This window comes from Aulonocara sp. 'chitande type north' Nkhata Bay, linkage group LG14 (genome assembly GCF_057382095.1).
Source record: "Aulonocara sp. 'chitande type north' Nkhata Bay isolate Kocher_YH1m ecotype deep benthic linkage group LG14, A_spYH_male_GT1.1, whole genome shotgun sequence".
Taxonomy (NCBI): Eukaryota; Metazoa; Chordata; class Actinopteri; order Cichliformes; family Cichlidae; genus Aulonocara; species Aulonocara sp. 'chitande type north' Nkhata Bay.
In genome coordinates, this window is record NC_141357.1 from 23,868,611 (window position 1) to 23,888,124 (window position 19,514).

At 40.5% G+C, this 19,514-nt stretch overlaps 1 protein-coding gene and 1 long non-coding RNA gene across 2 annotated transcripts; one reads left to right on the forward strand and one right to left on the reverse strand.

Annotated features, from left to right (window-relative positions):
- Nucleotides 1-155: 155 nt before the first annotated feature.
- On the reverse strand, nucleotides 156-964 carry LOC147314608 (histone H2A-like). The gene is made up of 2 exons (XM_086261661.1): nucleotides 878-964; nucleotides 156-661 (listed from the first exon to the last, which is right to left on the reverse strand). The coding sequence occupies exon 2, from the start codon at nucleotides 629-631 to the stop codon at nucleotides 215-217; it is 417 nt and encodes a 138-aa protein (XP_086117787.1). The 5' UTR covers nucleotides 632-661; nucleotides 878-964; the 3' UTR covers nucleotides 156-214.
- Nucleotides 172-17,888, forward strand: LOC147314609 (uncharacterized). Its single transcript, XR_015124692.1, has 3 exons — nucleotides 172-686; nucleotides 17,502-17,651; nucleotides 17,799-17,888. It is a non-coding gene; the product is annotated as an uncharacterized LOC147314609 (long non-coding RNA).
- The last annotated feature ends 1,626 nt before the right edge of the window (nucleotides 17,889-19,514 follow it).

Here is a 19,514-nt window from a genome sequence, read left to right on the forward strand (position 1 = left end):
ACACTTCCTTAGCATTCAGAGAAATTTGCACTACTCTATCCAGCTGCCATCAAGACATCTGGTTCCCTGGCTGTCAAGGTTTTAACAAACAAAAACACCCCACACAATCAGTACTACTTCCAGTTGGATAGCTCAAAAAGTTTGAAGACAAGCACAATTTAGAAACTCACTTTATTATCATTAAAACCCTTTCTGAAAGTGGTACCATTTATAATTAAAACTCTTGTGACTGGACATCTTTAGCAGATTTGTCATCCTTTGGTGTTTTTGTCTTCTTCGGCAGGAGGCTTGCCTGGATATTTGGGATCACACCACCATCTGAGATTGTGACCCCTGCCAGCAGCTTGTTGATTTCGTCATCATTTTTCACTGCCAGCAAGATGTGCCGGGGAGCAATGCGTGACTTCTTGTTGTCACGGCTGGCGTTTCCCGCCAGCTCCAGGAGTTCAGCACAGAGATACTCCAGGACAGAACACATGTACACAGAGGCGCCAACTCCAATCCGCTGAGCGTAGTTGCCTTTCCTGAGCAACCTGTGAATGCGGCCCACTGGGAAACTAGTTCCAGCTCTGGAAGACCGGGAAACTGCAGATTTTGGTTTGGGTGCAGCCTTCTTTCCCCGGCCAGACATCTTGAACCCAAGTTTGAAGAAGACCAGTAACTAAAATGACCAAGAAGAGAATTCAGTGAGTTTTAAGTCAAATTAATATTCAGCAGTGGTGCATGAGATGCTGTTTGAAACAAAGGTAGCAACATGTGTGGACACTAGAGTTACTATAATCTTCAAATGCACAGTTTATCAAATTAGATTATGCCACTTGAGAGGGGGCGAGGAGGAGCCCAAACACCAACATTTAATTCACAGCTAAACACTCACCAGTACTTGTAAAACAGCAGCTGTCCACTGAATAGACAGGATACTCCTTTTATAGGAGCAGGGAAGGGCTTGTTGATTAATGGCACCTGGGTACTCTTTTTCACCTGTGTGAGCTGATTGTTAGGGTCAAATGATGGCAACATAAAAATACTGCTTAATCTACAGTTAAGGCATAGGACTGGTGGTGAAGTTAGCAGAACATGTTGATATATAACATTTAAATTGGTAGTAGTGAGTGAGTGGGGGAAAGAGGCCTTGCAAAAAAAAAAAAAAAAAAATTAAGTTAAGCTTCAGGTGCAATGAATGAGCATACCTCCAACCAAAAGTTGTATAAAACAGGCAGTGCTGGTGTGCTGGTAAAACAACAACAACAAAACATTATGCAGTTTCACCAAACAGACCATGAGCTTGAAGTATTTAGATATTTACGAAACTTGTGTGATTGCTACATTATAATTCATCCAGTATTTCAGTACTGAGGACTATTAATCATGAACAGAAGTATTCAATATGCCTAACATTTTCTGACTTACTAATGCACAAAACTATTCCCTGAACAAAATGCTCATGAACCACTCTCACTCTTGCTGATTTTATTTATTCATTTTTGTAGAGCACTTACATTTTGCACAGTAGGGTGCTTGTGCTTGATGCACAATGGAAGTCACATGTGCCAGAAGTTAAAAACAGTTACAGTATACTGTATACACACCCACTGGTCACTTTGTTAGGTACAGTTGGCTAATACTGGTTTAGACTCCCTTTTTCCTTTAGATATGCCTTAATTCTTCATGGCATAGTTTATCAGTGTGCTGCAAACATGATAGCATTGCACAGTTGCTCAAGAATGTTTAGCTGTGAATATTCCATTCCTTCACATCCCAAAGGTGCTAAACTGGACTGGGATCTGATGACTGTGGAGGTTATTTGAGTGCAGTAAACTCATTATCATGTTCACAAAACCAGTTTAAGATGATGTGACACGGTGGACAAAGCCAGCAAAAGATACACCTTCATCACAAAACCATGGACCTGGTACTAAGGGGCCCCAAGTGTAACAAGAAAATATCCCCAACACCATTAACATACAGTGGGGCAAAAAAGTATTTAGTCAGCCACCGATTGTGCAAGTTCCCCCACCTAAAATGATGACAGAGGTCAGTAATTTGCACCAGAGGTACACTTCAACTGTGAGAGACAGAATGTGAAAAAAAAAAAAAAAATCCATGAATCCTCATGGTAGGATTTGTAAAGAATTTATTCATAAATCAGGGTGGAAAATAAGTATTTGGTCAATAACAAAAATACAACTCAATACTTTGTAACATAACCTTTGTTGGCAATAACAGAGGTCAAACGTTTACTATAGGTCTTTACCAGGTTTGCACACACAGTAGCTGGTATTTTGGCCCATTCCTCCATGCAGATCTTCTCGAGAGCAGTGATGTTTTGGGGCTGTCGCCGAGCAACATGGACTTTCAACTCCCGCCACAGATTTTCTATGGGGTTGAGGTCTGGAGACTGGCTAGGCCACTCCTTTCAAATGCTTCTTACGGAGCCACTCCTTTGTTGCCCGGGCGGTGTGTTTTGGATCATTGTCATGTTGGAAGACCCAGCCGCGTTTCATCTTCAAAGTTCTCACTGATGGAAGGAGGTTTTGGCTCAAAATCTCACGATACATGGCCCCATTCATTCTGTCCTTAACACGGATCAGTCGTCCTGTCCCCTTGGCAGAAAAACAGCCCCATAGCATGATGTTTCCACCCCCATGCTTCACAGTAGGTATGGTGTTCTTGGGATGCAACTCAGTATTCTTCTTCCTCCAAACACGACGAGTTGCGTTTATACCAAAAAGTTCTACTTTGGTTTCATCTGACCACATGACATTCTCCCAATCCTCTGCTGTATCATCCATGTGCTCTCTGGCAAACTTCAGACGGGCCTGGACATGCACTGGCTTCAGCAGCGGAACACGTCTGGCACTGCGGGATTTGATTCCCTGCCGTTGTAGTGTGTTACTGATGGTGACCTTTGTTACTTTGGTCCCAGCTCTCTGCAGGTCATTCACCAGGTCCCCCCGTGTGGTTCTGGGATCTTTGCTCACCGTTCTCATGATCATTTTGACCCCACGGGATGAGATCTTGCGTGGAGCCCCAGATCGAGGGAGATTATCAGTGGTCTTGTATGTCTTCCATTTTCTGATGATTGCTCCCACAGTTGATTTTTTCACACCAGGCTGCTTGCCTATTGTAGATTCACTCTTCCCAGTCTGGTGCAGGTCTACAATACTTTTCCTGGTGTCCTTCGAAAGCTCTTTGGTCTTGGCCATGGCGGCATTTGGAGTCTGACTGTTTGAGGCTGTGGACAGGTGTCTTTTATACAGATGATGAGTTCAAACAGGTGCCATTCATACAGGTAACGAGTGGGGGACAGAAAAGCTTCTTACAGAAGACGTTACAGGTCTGTGAGAGCCAGAGATTTTCCTTGTTTGAGGTGACCAAATACTTATTTTCCACCCTGATTTACGAATAAATTCTTTACAAATCCTACCATGTGGATTCATGGATTTTTTTTTTCACATTCTGTCTCTCACATTTGAAGTGTACCTCTGGTGCAAATTACTGACCTATGTCATCATTTTAAGTGGGGGAACTTGCACAATCGGTGGCTGACTAAATACTTTTTTGCCCCACTGTATACCTACCACTTTAAACTATTAATACAGGTTATGATGAATCCATGCTTTCACATTTTTTATGCCATATTCTGACCCTACCATACAAAGTTTGCAGCAGAAAAGATTGAGACCAGGCAATGTTTTTCCAACTTCCTATTTTCCAATCTTGGTGAGCCTTTGTGAACTGCAACCTCAGTTTCCTGTTTTAAGGAGTGACATCCAGTGTGGTCCTCAAGGTTCAACGTGCTGTGTGTTCAGAGACGATCTTCTCCATACCTTGGTTGTAGCAAATAATTATTTGAGCTACTGGCATTCTGGCCATTCTCATCTGACCTCTGACATCAGCAAGGCATGTTCCCAGAGAACTTCTGTTCACTGGATATTTTCTCTTTTTTGGACCAGTCTCTGTAAACCCTAGAGATGGCTGTATGGGAAAATCCCAGCAGAATGTGAGTTTCTGAAGTACTCAGACCTATCTGGCATCAGCAAACATATCAAAGTGACTTAAATCATCTTTAGTCCCTATTATGATGCTCAGTTGGAATTTCATCAGGTTGAGTTGCTGACAAGTGACTAGTTGACTAGATATTTGTGCTAACAAGCAGTTAAACAGGTGTACCTTCCAAAGTGGTCAGTAAACGCAGGTCATATTCATTTTGTAACCCCTGCGTTTTTGTAGACTTGCCAGAAATGGTGACATGAGGGTGGCAGGACTGATTTTGTTTGCTTTGAATTTCTGGAGTTAAATGTCCTGAACGTTGTTTTATGTTGCTCAATATGCTGTTAAATTCATTGGCTGTGTGTTTGAACAGGAAAGGTTTGATTCTAATCGTTTGGTGCTTCAGGAGAATCCGTTTTTTTAGAATGTGGTGTGAAAATTAAGTTTTGCGGTTCCATTTTTCAGCTGTAATTAATAAACTGACTGACTTGAGAAAAAGATTATTCTGCATGTGTCATCAATAGGACTCAAGAGCTTAGGAAGAAATCAACAGCAGATGGCAGCACAGACTTCATTTAACTTGGAGCCTCTGATAGAACACCGTGAGGCTTTGTCAGTGAGGGAACACTTATAAATTCACACTTATTGGTGTCATGAGCCTCCACTTTATGATTAGGTGCTTGGTGTATCTGATTCCCAGAGTGCCTGATGTACTTATTAACTGCTTGTGAAGCAGCGATGACTCATCTTGTATCTAAAATACAAGGATTTCATTACAGCGTTCTCGGAAACCAAGATAAAGTTTAAGGTTTGAAGAAGTCAACTCATTGCTGGTCACTCAGCTTTAAAGGCCAATGTTTTATATCAGTATTTATGATGACATCTCGTTTTGTAGTTGGAAGAAACATATGATTCATTCCTTTTATAAGATTTTCCAACAATATTCCACGGTCCTGTAGCTTCTTACATTACATTATAGTTTTTTTTTTAGCATATCAATTCTTTATAGCTATTCAGATGCATTTAAGGCGATCACTTTTTATGTTTTAGTTTTTATGGCTGCAAAGTTTCGTTTGTAAAAGAGAGTTTGAGCTCAGTTTTACTTCAGAGAAAAATAAAGTGCAAACTGAAAAACATATATACATAAACTGTTTCATCAGAATGGAAGAGTTCTTAATCTGTGATATGGCCAAAAGCTCAAGAAAATTCATACACACTTTGTTAATGTGACTGTGATGCTAATTTATTGTTTTCTTTTTTCTTATCTGATAAAGAACTACAGATCAGTTGTTAAAATGATTGTTTACCTCACCAAATAAGCTTTTTATTTGCCTGCTGCACACATTTAGCAAAATGGAAAAAGCAAACTTTGTCATGTTAATTAAAAGTATTTAAATGCATGAGAAATTTCCTTTGATTGAATAATGGGCTGCTTTGTCATTGTCAGCATTTTCACTGCCAAATTGGAAGGCAACACGCTTCATCCTTTCTACTGTTTACCTTCTACTCAGTGTAGAAGGAGTGAGGGTGAAAGAGAGAGAGACATTTTGACTGTTAGAATTAACTTTAAAGTATGGCAAAGGGCCAATCAGCAGAGCAGTGGAAAGACAAATTAAGCAGGGACCTTCCCAGCAGGTCGTCCTTGGACAGATTGGATGCGATTCTGTTTAACCTCTCAACATCCTCCCGACACGAGGAGGACAGAACACAACTCACAGGCCGTCACAGAGCAGTTCACAATACATACCTCTGCAGCCCGACTTTCAAGTGAAGTATGTTGACAGCACACACATTGAGCTGTTTCTTACCACAATTCATTTGCGTTCAGTCGAGACCTAAGCACTGTATAAGACTGTAAACTTTAGTGTTTTATCATGCGAGTTGTCATCATTGAGAGTAGCCATTTGTTTTTGTGAGGTTCTCCTGAGGATCTTTGTCTGGATGAAGGCTACAGGCCCTCTGTATTTATTAGCAACAGTAGCTACTAACACTGAAGTTTGCAGTCTGCTGCCGGGAGAAGAGGAGAGATGAAAAAAAGAGCAGAGGGAGTCGAGAAATGATCCAAACATACCATTAAACTCAGAGATTGACGGCAAAACCAGACACCAAAGCTCCTAACAAGATTCCTTTTGTGTTTGCTAACTGCCAGTAATTTAAATAACACAGCTTATCATTCCCTTGTATGCCATTTTTCAAAAACCTTATTTTACCGTTATGTCTTAGCCTCTCCCTTTGCACAAGGGGCAGGTGGATAGGTAAATAGTTAAGACAGCCTAACTCATTTTAGCTGACACACAGAAGCCTGTTTCTCTTTTCCTGGAGCTGCAATAACTCTGTAGATGTGGCTTTTAGGAGGATTGTGCTGTTACCCCTACTTTTTCCTCAGCTTTATGGAGATGTCAGTGGAGCCTGTGCCTCATCTTTGTACAGCAATCAATCTTCTACAACAAACTCAAAGGGTCAGTGACTTCTTTTGTACGTGCAGACACGCTCATATGATTATACCCACGAATGAGTGGTGTGATGTCTGAATCACTGCCGATTTTGAAAGGGCAATAACCCACAGAAAATGACCAAATGCTGGAAATTTTTCATTGTGACTGCTCACCTCTTTCAGCAGATAATAGCCTATTTATCATTAACTACTTTTCTCTGATTTATATAGTCCCACATGACAGCGACATTAGCAACATACTCTGTCTTGACAGCAGAAAAAAAGGTGGTGGATCCATCTGGCCCTTCCAGTAATTTGAAGTTAATAATGGGACAATTAATGTGAGGTTTCCACAGTAACCGGACAGTGAGTCACCCTCTGGATCCACGTTAATTATGAAACCTTTTGAACACACACAGTGCAGCCGGGTGCTCAGAGGTCCCAGGATCCTCGGGCTCTTAAAGTCTGTCGCTTCTTGAAAAAAAAACTTGCCTACAAGGCTTTGATCGTTTTTCCATAACTGTTTCAGCAACAGTCTGGGATCACTCCTGTTAAATAAAAGAGAAACCGCTGCAGGAGACAGTTATTTCCTGAGTTAAATCCTGGCATTCTGTGTTCATGTGTTTTATGTGTATTATTTATGTGATGATTATTACCCATACTGTTTCGAAGTGCAAGTGGGGGGGGGGGGCGTAGTTTATTGTACAAGAATGACGAGAAACTGGGGGCAAGAGGCTTATCTGAACATGCATAAATGAGCAGGTATGAGTGGGGGACCACAGGCTTGCTGTTTCCTGCTATTTTCAGTTTTTATATACAGCTAAGATCTTAATATTTACATCACAATTGAGAGCAGTTTTGATCTTCTCATGTAAATCTCACAAGAAAATCATTATTTGTCGTTTACTTATTTTAAATATAATAGAAGTAGAGTGATGCAGCAGTAAATGCTGTTTAAGAAACAGGAGAAGACATGCTGGAGCTGACCTTTATATACATGATGTAATATAAACAGCTGTGAACAAGAAAAGACCACAAAGTTATGTTCACACTGTCCACTGAAACAACAGCCTGGTTTAAAGCTTTTAAGAATTCTTACATTATTAAGGCACACTATGAATCTGTAGGGTTTCGTAGATGAAGCATTACAGTAATGCTAAATGTGTTTAATTGTGTTTAATTTGCAAGATTCTGCATTTTCCTATTAATGTCTAATCAATACATCAGTGTTTATTCATTTGTTTATTTGTTTGCGATCAGGTTAATCTGTAGTCTGTGTGTGTTCTTAATATAAAGCATGATAAAGCAAGTGTGTGTGTGTGTGTGTGTGTGTGCACGCGGGCATATATGTCTTACTGAATTTTCTGTATAACCTTTTAACAAATATATTTGCTATGATAATAACCACTAATAGTCACTAATTGAACAACGTCTTTGTTTCATTTGGCAGGTAGAAAAAACAAGATCTGTAAAAAGGTTAAAATAAACAAAAATCTTCCTGTATTTTTGCTCTTAATGAGCAAATTTGATGTTTAATGACGAGGTCTGATATCCTTTAGTAAATGCATACACATGCTGACTAACCTTGACTTTCTTGTAGTGGGATAAGCTGTTCTAGCTTTTTTTTTTCACATGCAAAACAAATGTTGAACTTCCACTTCACTGCATACAGTTTTTTGGGGGGTGATTTCAGACAAAAATAATAAACAAAAAAGTTGACTGTAGAACATTAATTTGTTCATCTCCATACATGAGCAACAGCAGTTGTGTGTGAAATCAAAGCCATCAGCTTTGGAATAAAAAAGACTTCATGTGTTACTGGCCCTGCAGTAGTAGCAGAGCCAACAAGAAGCCCTCCTGTACCATCCTCTCCTCTGCCCTCCACCTTCTCATTGCTTGCATAATTTTACATCCTCCTCATGCTGTGATGGCTACCATATGTCCACACTGGTTTCCCAATAAAAAAAAAAACATTTCCCTTTTTAAACATTATAAAAACACAGGATGGACCTCGGGAGATATAAAATCGGGGTAGGATTTGGCACTGAACACCCATGTGTGGGGACTGACCAGCAGAAGACAGGCAGCGCAAATCCACTGCCACGTCATTAGAAGATGGGGGAAGAACGAAGGACAAAGAGATTTTTCATCATCTACCCAACCACCCATCCATCCATCCCACCTGTGCAAAACTCCCATTCCTCCCCACTTTAATTCCTCCATCTGTTTTCTCTCTTTCCTTTCTGCCTTTTTTTCTTTTTAGCCATAACTTGTTTTGGCTCTCTGTCGCAATATTCTCCACAGTATTGCTATTTTTTTAATGCAGTTCTCTTCCTGTTCTCTCTCTCTCTCCTCCATACACCCTTGGTACCTCATCATCCAACACACACACACACACACACACACACACACACACACACACACACACACACACACACACACACACACACACACACACACACACACACACACACACAGGCATTCACACACTTCATTTCTTTAAATATTCATTTCCGTCTGTCTGTGATGTGTTTAATGGAGTTTCCTGTTCCCAGCCCTCCCACTTCCCTGAGAACCGCCATGTAGGAAGTGGCAGTCCTGGCAATGGTTCCTCCTGCCCCCTCTGACTGGTCACATTCCCACCTTATAGAAACAGACATCGATGGGGAAGAGAGATGGACCTATGCCATAAAGGTTACTGTCCATTTAATATTAGTGCTTTCTGGATTCCATCACAAAAAACAATGTTTGCAATAGCATTTTCCCACACAATATACAATCTTTTCTGGACAACCTGCATAACTCTGGTCTCTAATAAACTTAGCATATTACTCTGTTTCACAGCTGGTGGTTTCCCAGAATTTCTCTAATTCTTTTGACAGAAACAATTCCCAGGTTGTCACTGAGGAAGTTATGGCATGTTTTTCCTGAACATAAACACATGAACTTGAATCTGTAAAGTTTGTTTCACACTGTAAAGTATGATCCTTCATCTGGCAAGGAAAAGAATAATTACCTGTGACAGATGAGTAACATTTCCAGAGTCCCTTCGGGTGGTCTGGAGTAATGTGCTACTGAGAGGTGAAAGGGAAAAATGATTAGTGTTATAAGGTTTGGTTACACTGAAAAGTCACAAGCTAAATTAATTTTTATCTTTGGGAAAAATCTGGGGAAATGTTCTGGGAAATGGGCACTAGTTAGGGACTGGTTTTGTCTGTCACAGTTGCTGTGAGCCAATGGCTGTGATGGGGTTGGATTAATTGGCAGGTGTATTTGATTGCAATGAGACTCAGGTCTATTTAAAGCCCACGCTACAAACAGGCCTGGGCTTACTATATGCCGCAGCACAAAGGCAGAGTTGGTTTGCTGAGATCGGGGTGACTGCCGGCCTTCTATTTACAGCGTGATGCTTCTTGGAGGACAATTGCTGTTCCCTGTTGAAGCTGTCAGCATGTAAAGTGTAACAGACTCACAGTATAGCTGGCTCTGGCCTTGGACTGTGTGTTTTATCCACTTTTACAAGTGGGACACTAGACTGTTTTAACCCTTCATTTTTATGGTCATTGCACTAATTACCTTTTAGAATTTTATTGGTTGTCATCTTTTGCCCATGGCTGAGACAGCTGCTCAGACCTAGAATCTGTGTGTTGCATTGCTTCCATACAGTATAAAAGACATGAATGTAAGAGTGGAGTGCTCATTTATCATTTAAAACTTGGAGTGGAACCCATGGACTTGTATAAGAGCTACATAGTCTTAAGTAATGGAGTCACAAAGTGGACACTTGAGGCTTCAAGTGACAGCTGTGGTCGCTGGCATAACATAGCTTCTTGTTCAGAACAATAAAGGGATGTGGAAGTCCCTTAAACTTGCATTTTATCTGAAGGCTTTCCTGATGAGTTTATGGGCTCAGTCGCTCATTTTGGGTCATACTAAATCTTGGTCATAATAGGTTTCACAATGGATGATTGTCTTCGTTCATGTATGTGACCCCATGCTCACTGTCCCTAGCCAATCAGCATGGGTTTTACAGTCAGATCTGGCCAACCTCATCAGATCTGGCGACAGAAGAAGTGCTCATGTCAGGTTTCAAAGCGGGGCTTCAGAAACCAGTGAAAGATGCATCCATTATTATTGTTATACTACCTGTGCTCTGGAGCTTGTCATTGGGCTGTTCTCTGTTGCTACCACAGCATTGTGCAGTGCCATGCAGTTCCCACTGGTATACGTCTAGTTGGTCAGGGGTTCATCCTACAGCGAGATAATGACCCAAAACATAAGTCCAAGCTATGCTAGAACTACCTCAGGAAAAAAACACACGAGATGGTAAGCTTGAAAACATGGAGTAGCCAGCACAGGCTCCAGACTTAAAGCTCGTGTAGCTATTTTGGGATGACCTGGACCGAAGAGTGAAAGAAAAGCAACCTACAAGTGCCACAAATTTATGGGTTATATCTGTTATATCTGCTAAAGGTGGCTACTTTGATGAGTCAAAAGTTTAGTCTATAAATTGATTCCATGATTTCTTTTTTTCACTCCAATGGCTTATTTGTAATATGCTTTCATTTCATAGTGCAATGAGACATCAAACTGCATAACTTTCAGTAAAAAATTGAAAATTGGTTTGTTCTAAAACTTTTGACTGGTATTGTATATGGGAGCTATCACCAAGGTTAAAAGAAACAAGAAAAATCTTGTATTTTTGATCTAAATAAGCAAATTCTGTAGATTCTGACATTTTATATGGTGTATGTCTGTGATATGGTTAACTCTGCTACACGATTATGCAAGAAGCTGTATTTTGGAATGTTTTTTATTAATTTTTTGTGTGTGTGTGTTTTTCTATCTTTCCTGTTCTTGGTCAGATTTGGTTCTGTCTTTTACTGCTTTACCACAATCTCATTCTTTCCTCCCATCTGAACCACGCAACGCCTCAGGGTCCCTCCCTGTCTGATACAAAAATAATCTGCTGTATGTTTCAAGTCTCTGTGATGACAGCTCAAGGACGTTCTCACATTTGTGTTTATTTGTGTACATGTCTGTGTATGTTTGTGTGTTTTTGAGGGAAGACGCAATGCTCTTGTACAGCTCCAGGCTTGGTTTTCTCATTCTGGCTCCAAACAGACCTGTTATTCAGGATATGGTGTAAGACTGGAAGAGGGTTAGGGAGACGGATCCCAATATCAAGACCCCAGGACAGAAGAAAGCGATTGCTTAATTGTGGCTTGTCATGAACTTGATGTTGATCTTTGGTTTACACTTGATCATTGCTGATCAATAAGCCAATATAAATCTAGTATTAGAGTACAGTATATTTATGTTTATTAATAAATGCACAATGCTTTCAGTTCAGCCAGATTTAAGAGTTTTCAAGCATGAATCATGCTAACGAGTGTGGTCTAGGGCACTCCAAAAGCTTTATTTTGTCTTATTTAGGCATTCAGAGATGGACTTGCTGTTTTGTTTTGGATCATTATCATGCTGCATAATTCAAGTATGCTTCAGCATCAGACCAAAAACTGATGGCCGGACAGTTTGGTAGAGAGCAGAATTCATTGTTCCATCAATTATGGCAAGTCATCCATCACACTACTACTGCCATATTTGATTGATTGTATGATGTTCTTTTTTATGAAACGCTGTTAGTTTTGCACCAGATCTAGCGACACTCAGACCTTCCAAAAAGTTCAGCTTTTGTCTAGTCAGTCCACAGAATATTTTCCCCAAATTCTCACATCTAGGGGTACATCTAGTTGTTTTTTGCTAAATGTTAGATGAGTCTTTTTGCTTGTTTTGGTCAGCAATAGTTTTCTCCTGGGAACTCTCTAATTTTTTCCCAGTCTCTTTCTTATTGTTGAATCATGAACTCTGACTTAACTCAGCCAAACGAGGCCCGCAGTTCTTTAGATGGGTTCCTCTGTGACCTGCTGGATGAGTCATCGACATGCACATTTTGGTAGGCTGGCCACTCCCGGGAAGCTTCACCACTGTTTTAAGTCTCCAGGGTCTCGGGTGTCTATCCCAGCTGTTTCAGGCAGGTGGGAGACAGTTCACACCTGGGACATATCACTAGTAGATGACACATATTTATGTTGGTGAAAGATAACTGCAGTGTATTAGTTATTTAAAACTAAATGCAAGCAAAGATATGCTCCAGTAAGAGCAAAAGATTTACGACTTACTCTGTAAGGCCCTCATTAATAAGGTACCAGTGGCACAGACATCCGAGGCATGTATATGCATGAGAACATCTACCAAGCAGCAAACAGAAAGGATTCAGGAATCACTGTGAATCAGATCTATACTGATTTAGAAAATGAAATAGCCACCAAGATTCTGCTGTTATGAAATATATAGTTATTTAAAATAATATGCCCAGGTTGGGCGGTAATGACTGAACGTATGGGTTTACTGACCTTGAAGTTATACTCATAGCAGTAAAACTCGGATTTCTCCTGAGGAATGAGGAGCATTAAATGATGATTTTAATTATTTATTGTACCCTACAGACTCTGGCTGTTTCAAACATTTTATTTGCTTTAAATTGTCTTATTTTCAAAATCGTAACATTGATCTTTTGCAGCTGAACAGCAGTTTTGTCAGGTTGTGAGTGATGCATGGTTTTCTTAACATTCTTGCTTTTTTGCCTATATGTTGATATAATGGATATACTCACACTTCCTCCAGCTTTTGTTACCATTGTGGGTGATGTTATAGAGTCAGCCCTCCCAGCCTTCAGTTCCTGAACAGCTTCCTAAATAAATGAATTCAAATGGAGTGTGAAGGATGTTTATAAGATGTGTTTTTAGCGTTTCCATTCCATGACCACACCACAATCAGGATGTCTCTTTCTCTTCCTCCAAATGAAACCTAATACCATTTCATATTAGCTAAAAATTTTGAAGTGATTTTCACTCAGTTCTATTGTCGGTGATCTTCAGAATAATATGGACACCTGTTATAGTGCTCACTGGTATTACAACAGGCTTTGTTGATGTCCCGTAAGCACTCAGATGGAGCTGCTCCATGGCCTCTTGGCTGGCTTCTCCTTTCTTCCTTCCTACTAGCTTTTGTTGCAATCTGCCAAGCACACACATGCACACATACACACACCTGATCTTGACTCAGACCAGGTTTTTCGGAATCTGCAGGACCATGTGGCGGCTTGTTTTTATTTAAAGAGGGTACATGTTTCCAGTAATCTCAGCTGGACATCTGGTCAATGGTGAAAAGCTGGATTTTAAATTAAAATAAAGTTTGTGTTTTACTAGAGCCAGAAAAAGATAAAAACAGAGAAGGGGACATGCAACTGCTAAATAAATAAGAGGAGCTTATAGCAGGCCATGAAGAATATTGTGTTTCAGTGAAAACATTATTTTTAGAGTATCCAGCCACAAACAGCTGGTCATACCTGGCAAATGTAGATATAATAAGTAGGGCAGGATTCCACATGTAAATATGCTCACTTTGACACATAAGCCTAGCTTTGGAGAGCCTGTTCACATCCCCCCAAATTTAAATATATACAGAATTCTGTTAATGAACCTTGATTGGTCAGTCCAGGATTCACAACAGGACCGGTCCGTGGCGGAAAAAAGGTTGGGGACTGCTGATCTACTGTACCACTGTAGCACTGTGCTTCCTGATTTGTGTTACATGTTACATTCAGGTCCGTCAGAAACATTAACAAATGTTTTAACAATGTAACTACAGCTATTGCCTTGACCACTTTTACAAAAAACATATCTTCTTGCTGTGAAAATGATCAGGAAACCCATGGATGTTACTTTTTTGAAGCACACAGCCATCCAGCCATCCGTGTCAGTTTCTAACACAAACAACTGATTTGTGCTTTGTCAGTTACACAGATGTTCTTGTTTTCCACAGATGACAGGATAATAACAACTCAAATGTCCTATGTCTTTAAAAAATACTCCAAATTGACTATGGGATCTGGTCAGATCTGTAATGGATATATTCTTTTCGTAGATACTTATGTTCAAAGGGCTGGGCATTGCTTGTTATTTAGTGGCAGATTAGACTTTTCAAAGTCGTTGGGTGTGTCAGTGAGCTTTTCTAGAGATATCATGCAGTTTATTTAAGAGTACATGAAATCCAAATATGTGGTTTTGGATTAGCATTCCTGTGGTCCCTCAAGAGTCTCGGCTCATCTCTTCATTATCTGACAAAATAATTGAGTCTCCACCAGCCCACCAATGAAGATTAGAGGATATCAGTCTTTCCATCGCTTTGCCTTGATACTGTTCCCACCCTTCCTCCCTTTGGAGTTGCAGCTTATGCAGCTGGAAGCAAACTCTCAGCTACAGGGGAAAGGAATGGAGGAAACCCTTTTCCTCCATACCCGGCCAATGCTTTCTTCCCAAAGGGTACATAATGGCGATGTGAACAGTGGAGGCATGCTGTCCCTGGCCTTCACTTGCAGGGCTGGACGAGGGTGTTTAATGTAACACACATTATCAAGCCTTAAAACCTCAATCCTCTGGGTAGGTGGAAATGTTGACGCTAAATTGGTCATATAGCAAATTTCTATATTATGTATACTAAGTGTAACATAGTTAAATTGCAAAAACTGGAGCTTTAATGAAGCAGTCACATCACTCTGGATTTACTACCATAATTGGCTTTTGCACTTCCTACATTGTAACAAAGAGAAGAAAGAAAGAATACAGACGCTCCAGTGCTATAGGTGGGGAAGCCAGCCGCCCACTGATGAAGCACTGGGAGTAGTCTGTGAAAAGTATTATAAAATGTTAATAACACTACTAAAATAAAACACCGCTGTAGAAAATGTGGAAACAGAAACTATGTGACCATCCAAAGTGAGTGAACTCCCTGCACCAAACCTGCAAGTGTAGGCTGACACCAGCCACTGGGACAGGATTAAACCCTTAGACCAAAACAACTCCAGTTTGATACCAAAGTAAAATCTGACTAAAATAAAGTGCAGTCAGTGCTCTTCCTCAGTGTAGCAAACTGTTACAAGTCAGCTTCGAGGTAACATAATTTTTAGTGTCTATAACACCTTAAAATGAACACATCACAAACAGTTATTGAGTTCTTTGTTTTCCATTTAAAGAAAAAGTTATGAGGAACCCACAAATGATTTTAGTAGCACCGTATTCAAATATGAAGACACAATAAATGATGAAGAATTTAGGTTTTGCTACATATTCATTCTTTACGAAGCATTATTTCATGTCTCATTCCACACTCAAAAGAGAAATTCTAAATACGTCAGTAGGGTGCCAGGACATGATCTGTTAGAGATGCAGCAAACCGCATGATTACTAAACTTGCCACTCTATAACGTCAATTCAAGGAGGATTTACTTGCTTTTCCTTTTCATCATATCGCAAAACAGAATGTCAAATTTCCATGATTCTGAAGACCTTTAAGATTTTCTCTTCAGGTTTGGGTTAAAAGCTTAGCTTTACAGGTTCATTCTTGACTTATTATTTATTAATTGTTTATGCTCATAGATCATGGAAAGGTCAATCTAAAAACAACCAAAGAATAAAAAAGCACCCAGTATTGATGGAGTGAAGAGGAAGGGGACCAGGTATAGGACCAAAAAGTGTGTTAAATCAAAGCCCACAATATGTGGGCACAGACAGTTTTTTGTAGGTTAAGCATGACCATGCCATGACAACAAAAGACATTTAAATCTTAATTTTAAAAAAAGTACCATGGAAGTCTTTGATTTTAACCTTACACCTCTGGTAACCACTGGTCATGAGGGAAAAATGTAAATAAAGTTTAACACATGGGCCCTTGGTTGTACTGTTTTAAATGGTATTACCTCATTTATAAGCCATAAATTAAACTGCTGTTATCGTTATAATGGATTAGTGACAGACAAAAAGATTGTGTGAAGAGTAATGAGAAGTGGAGAGCAAGGGTGGGAAGGTGGAGGGAAAGAAAATGTGAAATCTGGCTCCTATATGTGGGGGAGCGGTAGCTAGAGCCGGACGAGTTAACAGATGTTTTAAAGTGCTAATCTAATCTTTATGCCAGGCCTCCCCCCTCCTCTCTCTCTCTTTTTTTTCTCTTTCCCCTCTCGCGTCTCATTTTTTTCTTCTTTACTCCTTCTACTTATTCTAGAGGGATGCTGGAAAGACTCCAGTCTGTGTTAATGCATCTCAGGAGCATCATGTACTGCCGCTGTGCTGAGCCATGGTTATTCATGCATCTGTTATCAACCCTGATTTCAGACTAAGACACATGTGCAATAGCAATGAGGGAGTCCGCAGTAGAGAAAAAGTACGCTGAAAAATAAACTTGCTTTGTGAAGATGCCTAAGAGTGAAAGGAAGGATTAAAGCAAGGTAAAGATGAGGGTATGTCTTTACAAGTCTCACTCTGGCACCTTTTTGTTTTGTTGACTTTGCCGTTTATTTACGCGCCACCAAAAAGTGTGTTGCGATGGTATTATATGGCTCTGATGCAGGATGAAGGGGGAATACACTGACCTTTTATGTTAGTGGACCTAATAAATTTAAGGCTTAGTCTGAGTTTTAACTCATTTCCTCCTCTTGTCACTCTGTTCCTTGAATTTCTCTGTTGCTTTTCCTGCCTTCCTCCCCCTTGCTGCCTGATAGGAGGGAGGCTTTGTGTCAGACAGTACCTGCATTGAAATATACTGACAGCTCCCTCAGATTTAGCGGATGTACTTGCACAGGAGTTAATGTGACTCCACACAATTTAGCAGCTAACCCAAATCCACGCTAGACAAGAAACAAAGAGGCATTGCCAGCAAAATCCACAGGTCACAAAACCTGGAAACCAAGCCAGAGATTAGAGGTACATGCTGAAGCCTGGGAAGAAATAAAGCCCTAATATTTATGGTGACATAAGCTGTTAATCACTTATAGGTCCACAGATCATTTCAATGGTTTGATTTTCACATTATTTATTTTGCCTTCATGGTTTTTGTCATTATATATTTTCTTGCATCTCAGGTAAATTTAAGGGAATCAGTGAATGTGGTTTAATGCTGGTTGTTTCTTTTCCTATGACATGTCCTAATGCCGATTCCTGTTTTGCTACCCATGCAGCACGTTGAATGTGCAAGTCATAAAATACACTATGATGAGTTCACCCTGGCAACAAGTACCGGAGCTCCGGCAACTCACATCCTTCTGCTGTGCTCGCTCCCTTTTCCTCTGTGTACTACTAACCATCTGGAGAAGAGTGATATCGTCAAGGTAAACACACCAACAGCTGTCAGCCAGGCTTCGCTCTCTCCTGTTGCCATCTCTCGCTTCCTTCATTGCTTGATTCCACCTTATATGTCCTGTTTCAGTCATTCTGCCCCTTCCTTTCTGTTTGTTTCTTGTCTGTTGGCTCATCAGTGGGTAAGCACAGTTGATGGATACATTCGTGCTGCTTTTCCCTTCTGGTGTGGGCCCTGTGAAGTGAGTGATGGAGGACACCAAGGACACAGACTGAGCGATGGGTTCGGTTAATGGCAGATACGTCTGACTTCATTAAAACAACAAAAGATGCAACTTGAGTCTTAATTTTGCATTTTTGGCTTTGCTTTAAATATGTACTAACATTGCACTCTAAACCTTAGAGCGCAAGCTTGGAATATGGCAATGTTGTGTAAGTCTGAAGGGTGTGAAAACATAATGAGTAAGGTTTTAAACGAGGATTTATGAGGTATAACCTCACAGAGTGGTTGAGCACTGTTACATGCAGTAGCGCAGAGTGCAGGGTCATGTTTTGCATCCATTGATAGCTTGTTCTGATTAGTGAAACATGCCAAAACAAGTTCAAGGAAATCATTTTATGACACAATTTAACTGGTTCTACGTAACCAAGTACAATTACAAGGAATACCCAAGGCATACTACATGACAATTTTCACGGAGACTTTCTGGTTCTACTTTAAATGGAAGTCCTGTATGAACTGTATACCAGGTTTTTATGTTTATAAAGCTATTATGGCCAGATTTTCAGGCTCACCTTTAGTTTTCCTTCAACTGTGAAGTGGTTTTAATATTAAGTCTGGACAGTTGGCTTATTTGCAGCCTTTTTCAAGGGGGAATTAAGAATAAGAAATAAGAACATCTCCTTCCTTCTCTCTACTTCAGTGGTGCAGTACATTTCCCTGAACACATGCCTTGAGTGTTAAAAACAAATCAGTGGTGGTGAGAGAAAGAAGGAATAGCAAAAAGGATGGAAAGAATGAATGCAATTTCCATTTGAGCAAGGTCAGCATCTGCATTGCAAGACACCTGTAAAAACATAATTTTTCATCCTTCAGCTGTAAGGGAATTGGAAGAGGTAAGGTGGAGGTGGAGTGGAGAAGGCCTGGAGAGATGGACACGGGGTCAAAGAAGAGGGAAAAAATGTTTGATTAACACATCATGCCTACAGATATTTTCACTCAGGAAGGACTGACAAAGAGGAATTTTTGAACAACAGCTGGAGCTCATGTACCTCTGCGTCTCCACATCAAGCCCGCAAGGTTGGAGAACGGCTGGCGAATGCAGCGGCCCTTCCTGACTTCAGGGGTCAGTGTTCTGGCTCGTGGCTCGCCTGCTTCCGGCCAGCCCACCTGGTGTTTTGACTTGCTGCACCTGCCTTACTCTGTGATCCAGAGGTCTAGTTCTTCTCATTCATTTTCAGCATGAGTCTTGCCTTTGAAGCTCAGAGGTGAAACCTAAAACCTTCGCTATCTGTTTTATGTGTTCCAGACTGAAACCACCAACAGCACCACCACCAGCAGCAGCAGCAGAAGCACACAACTGGTATATACATCCACATCTGCTATAGTAATTTCAGACACTATGATTTTCTTGTATGACACACTATATGTATCTAAATGCAATTTAGTGTACTTAAGGGGTTAGCATGATTGAAAACTGTTTCTGATGTCCAAAAGGGATTTTTTGTGGCCATTAAGGGTCGTTGACCCCAGCAGTATAAAGCAATGCCCTGAATCTCCTCTTGCTGGTATATCACTGTCATCTTGGCTTTTATTTATTACAGCTGTTCGAAAAACCTGCAGGCCCAGAATATATGTTGCTGGGTCTTCTTGGTCTTTCATAGGCTTTAACAAA

Excerpts from the sequence above, each read along its gene's own strand:
- LOC147314608 (XM_086261661.1), bottom strand. The coding sequence starts at position 631 with ATGTCTGGCCGGGGAAAGAAGGCTGCACCCAAACCAAAATCTGCAGTT.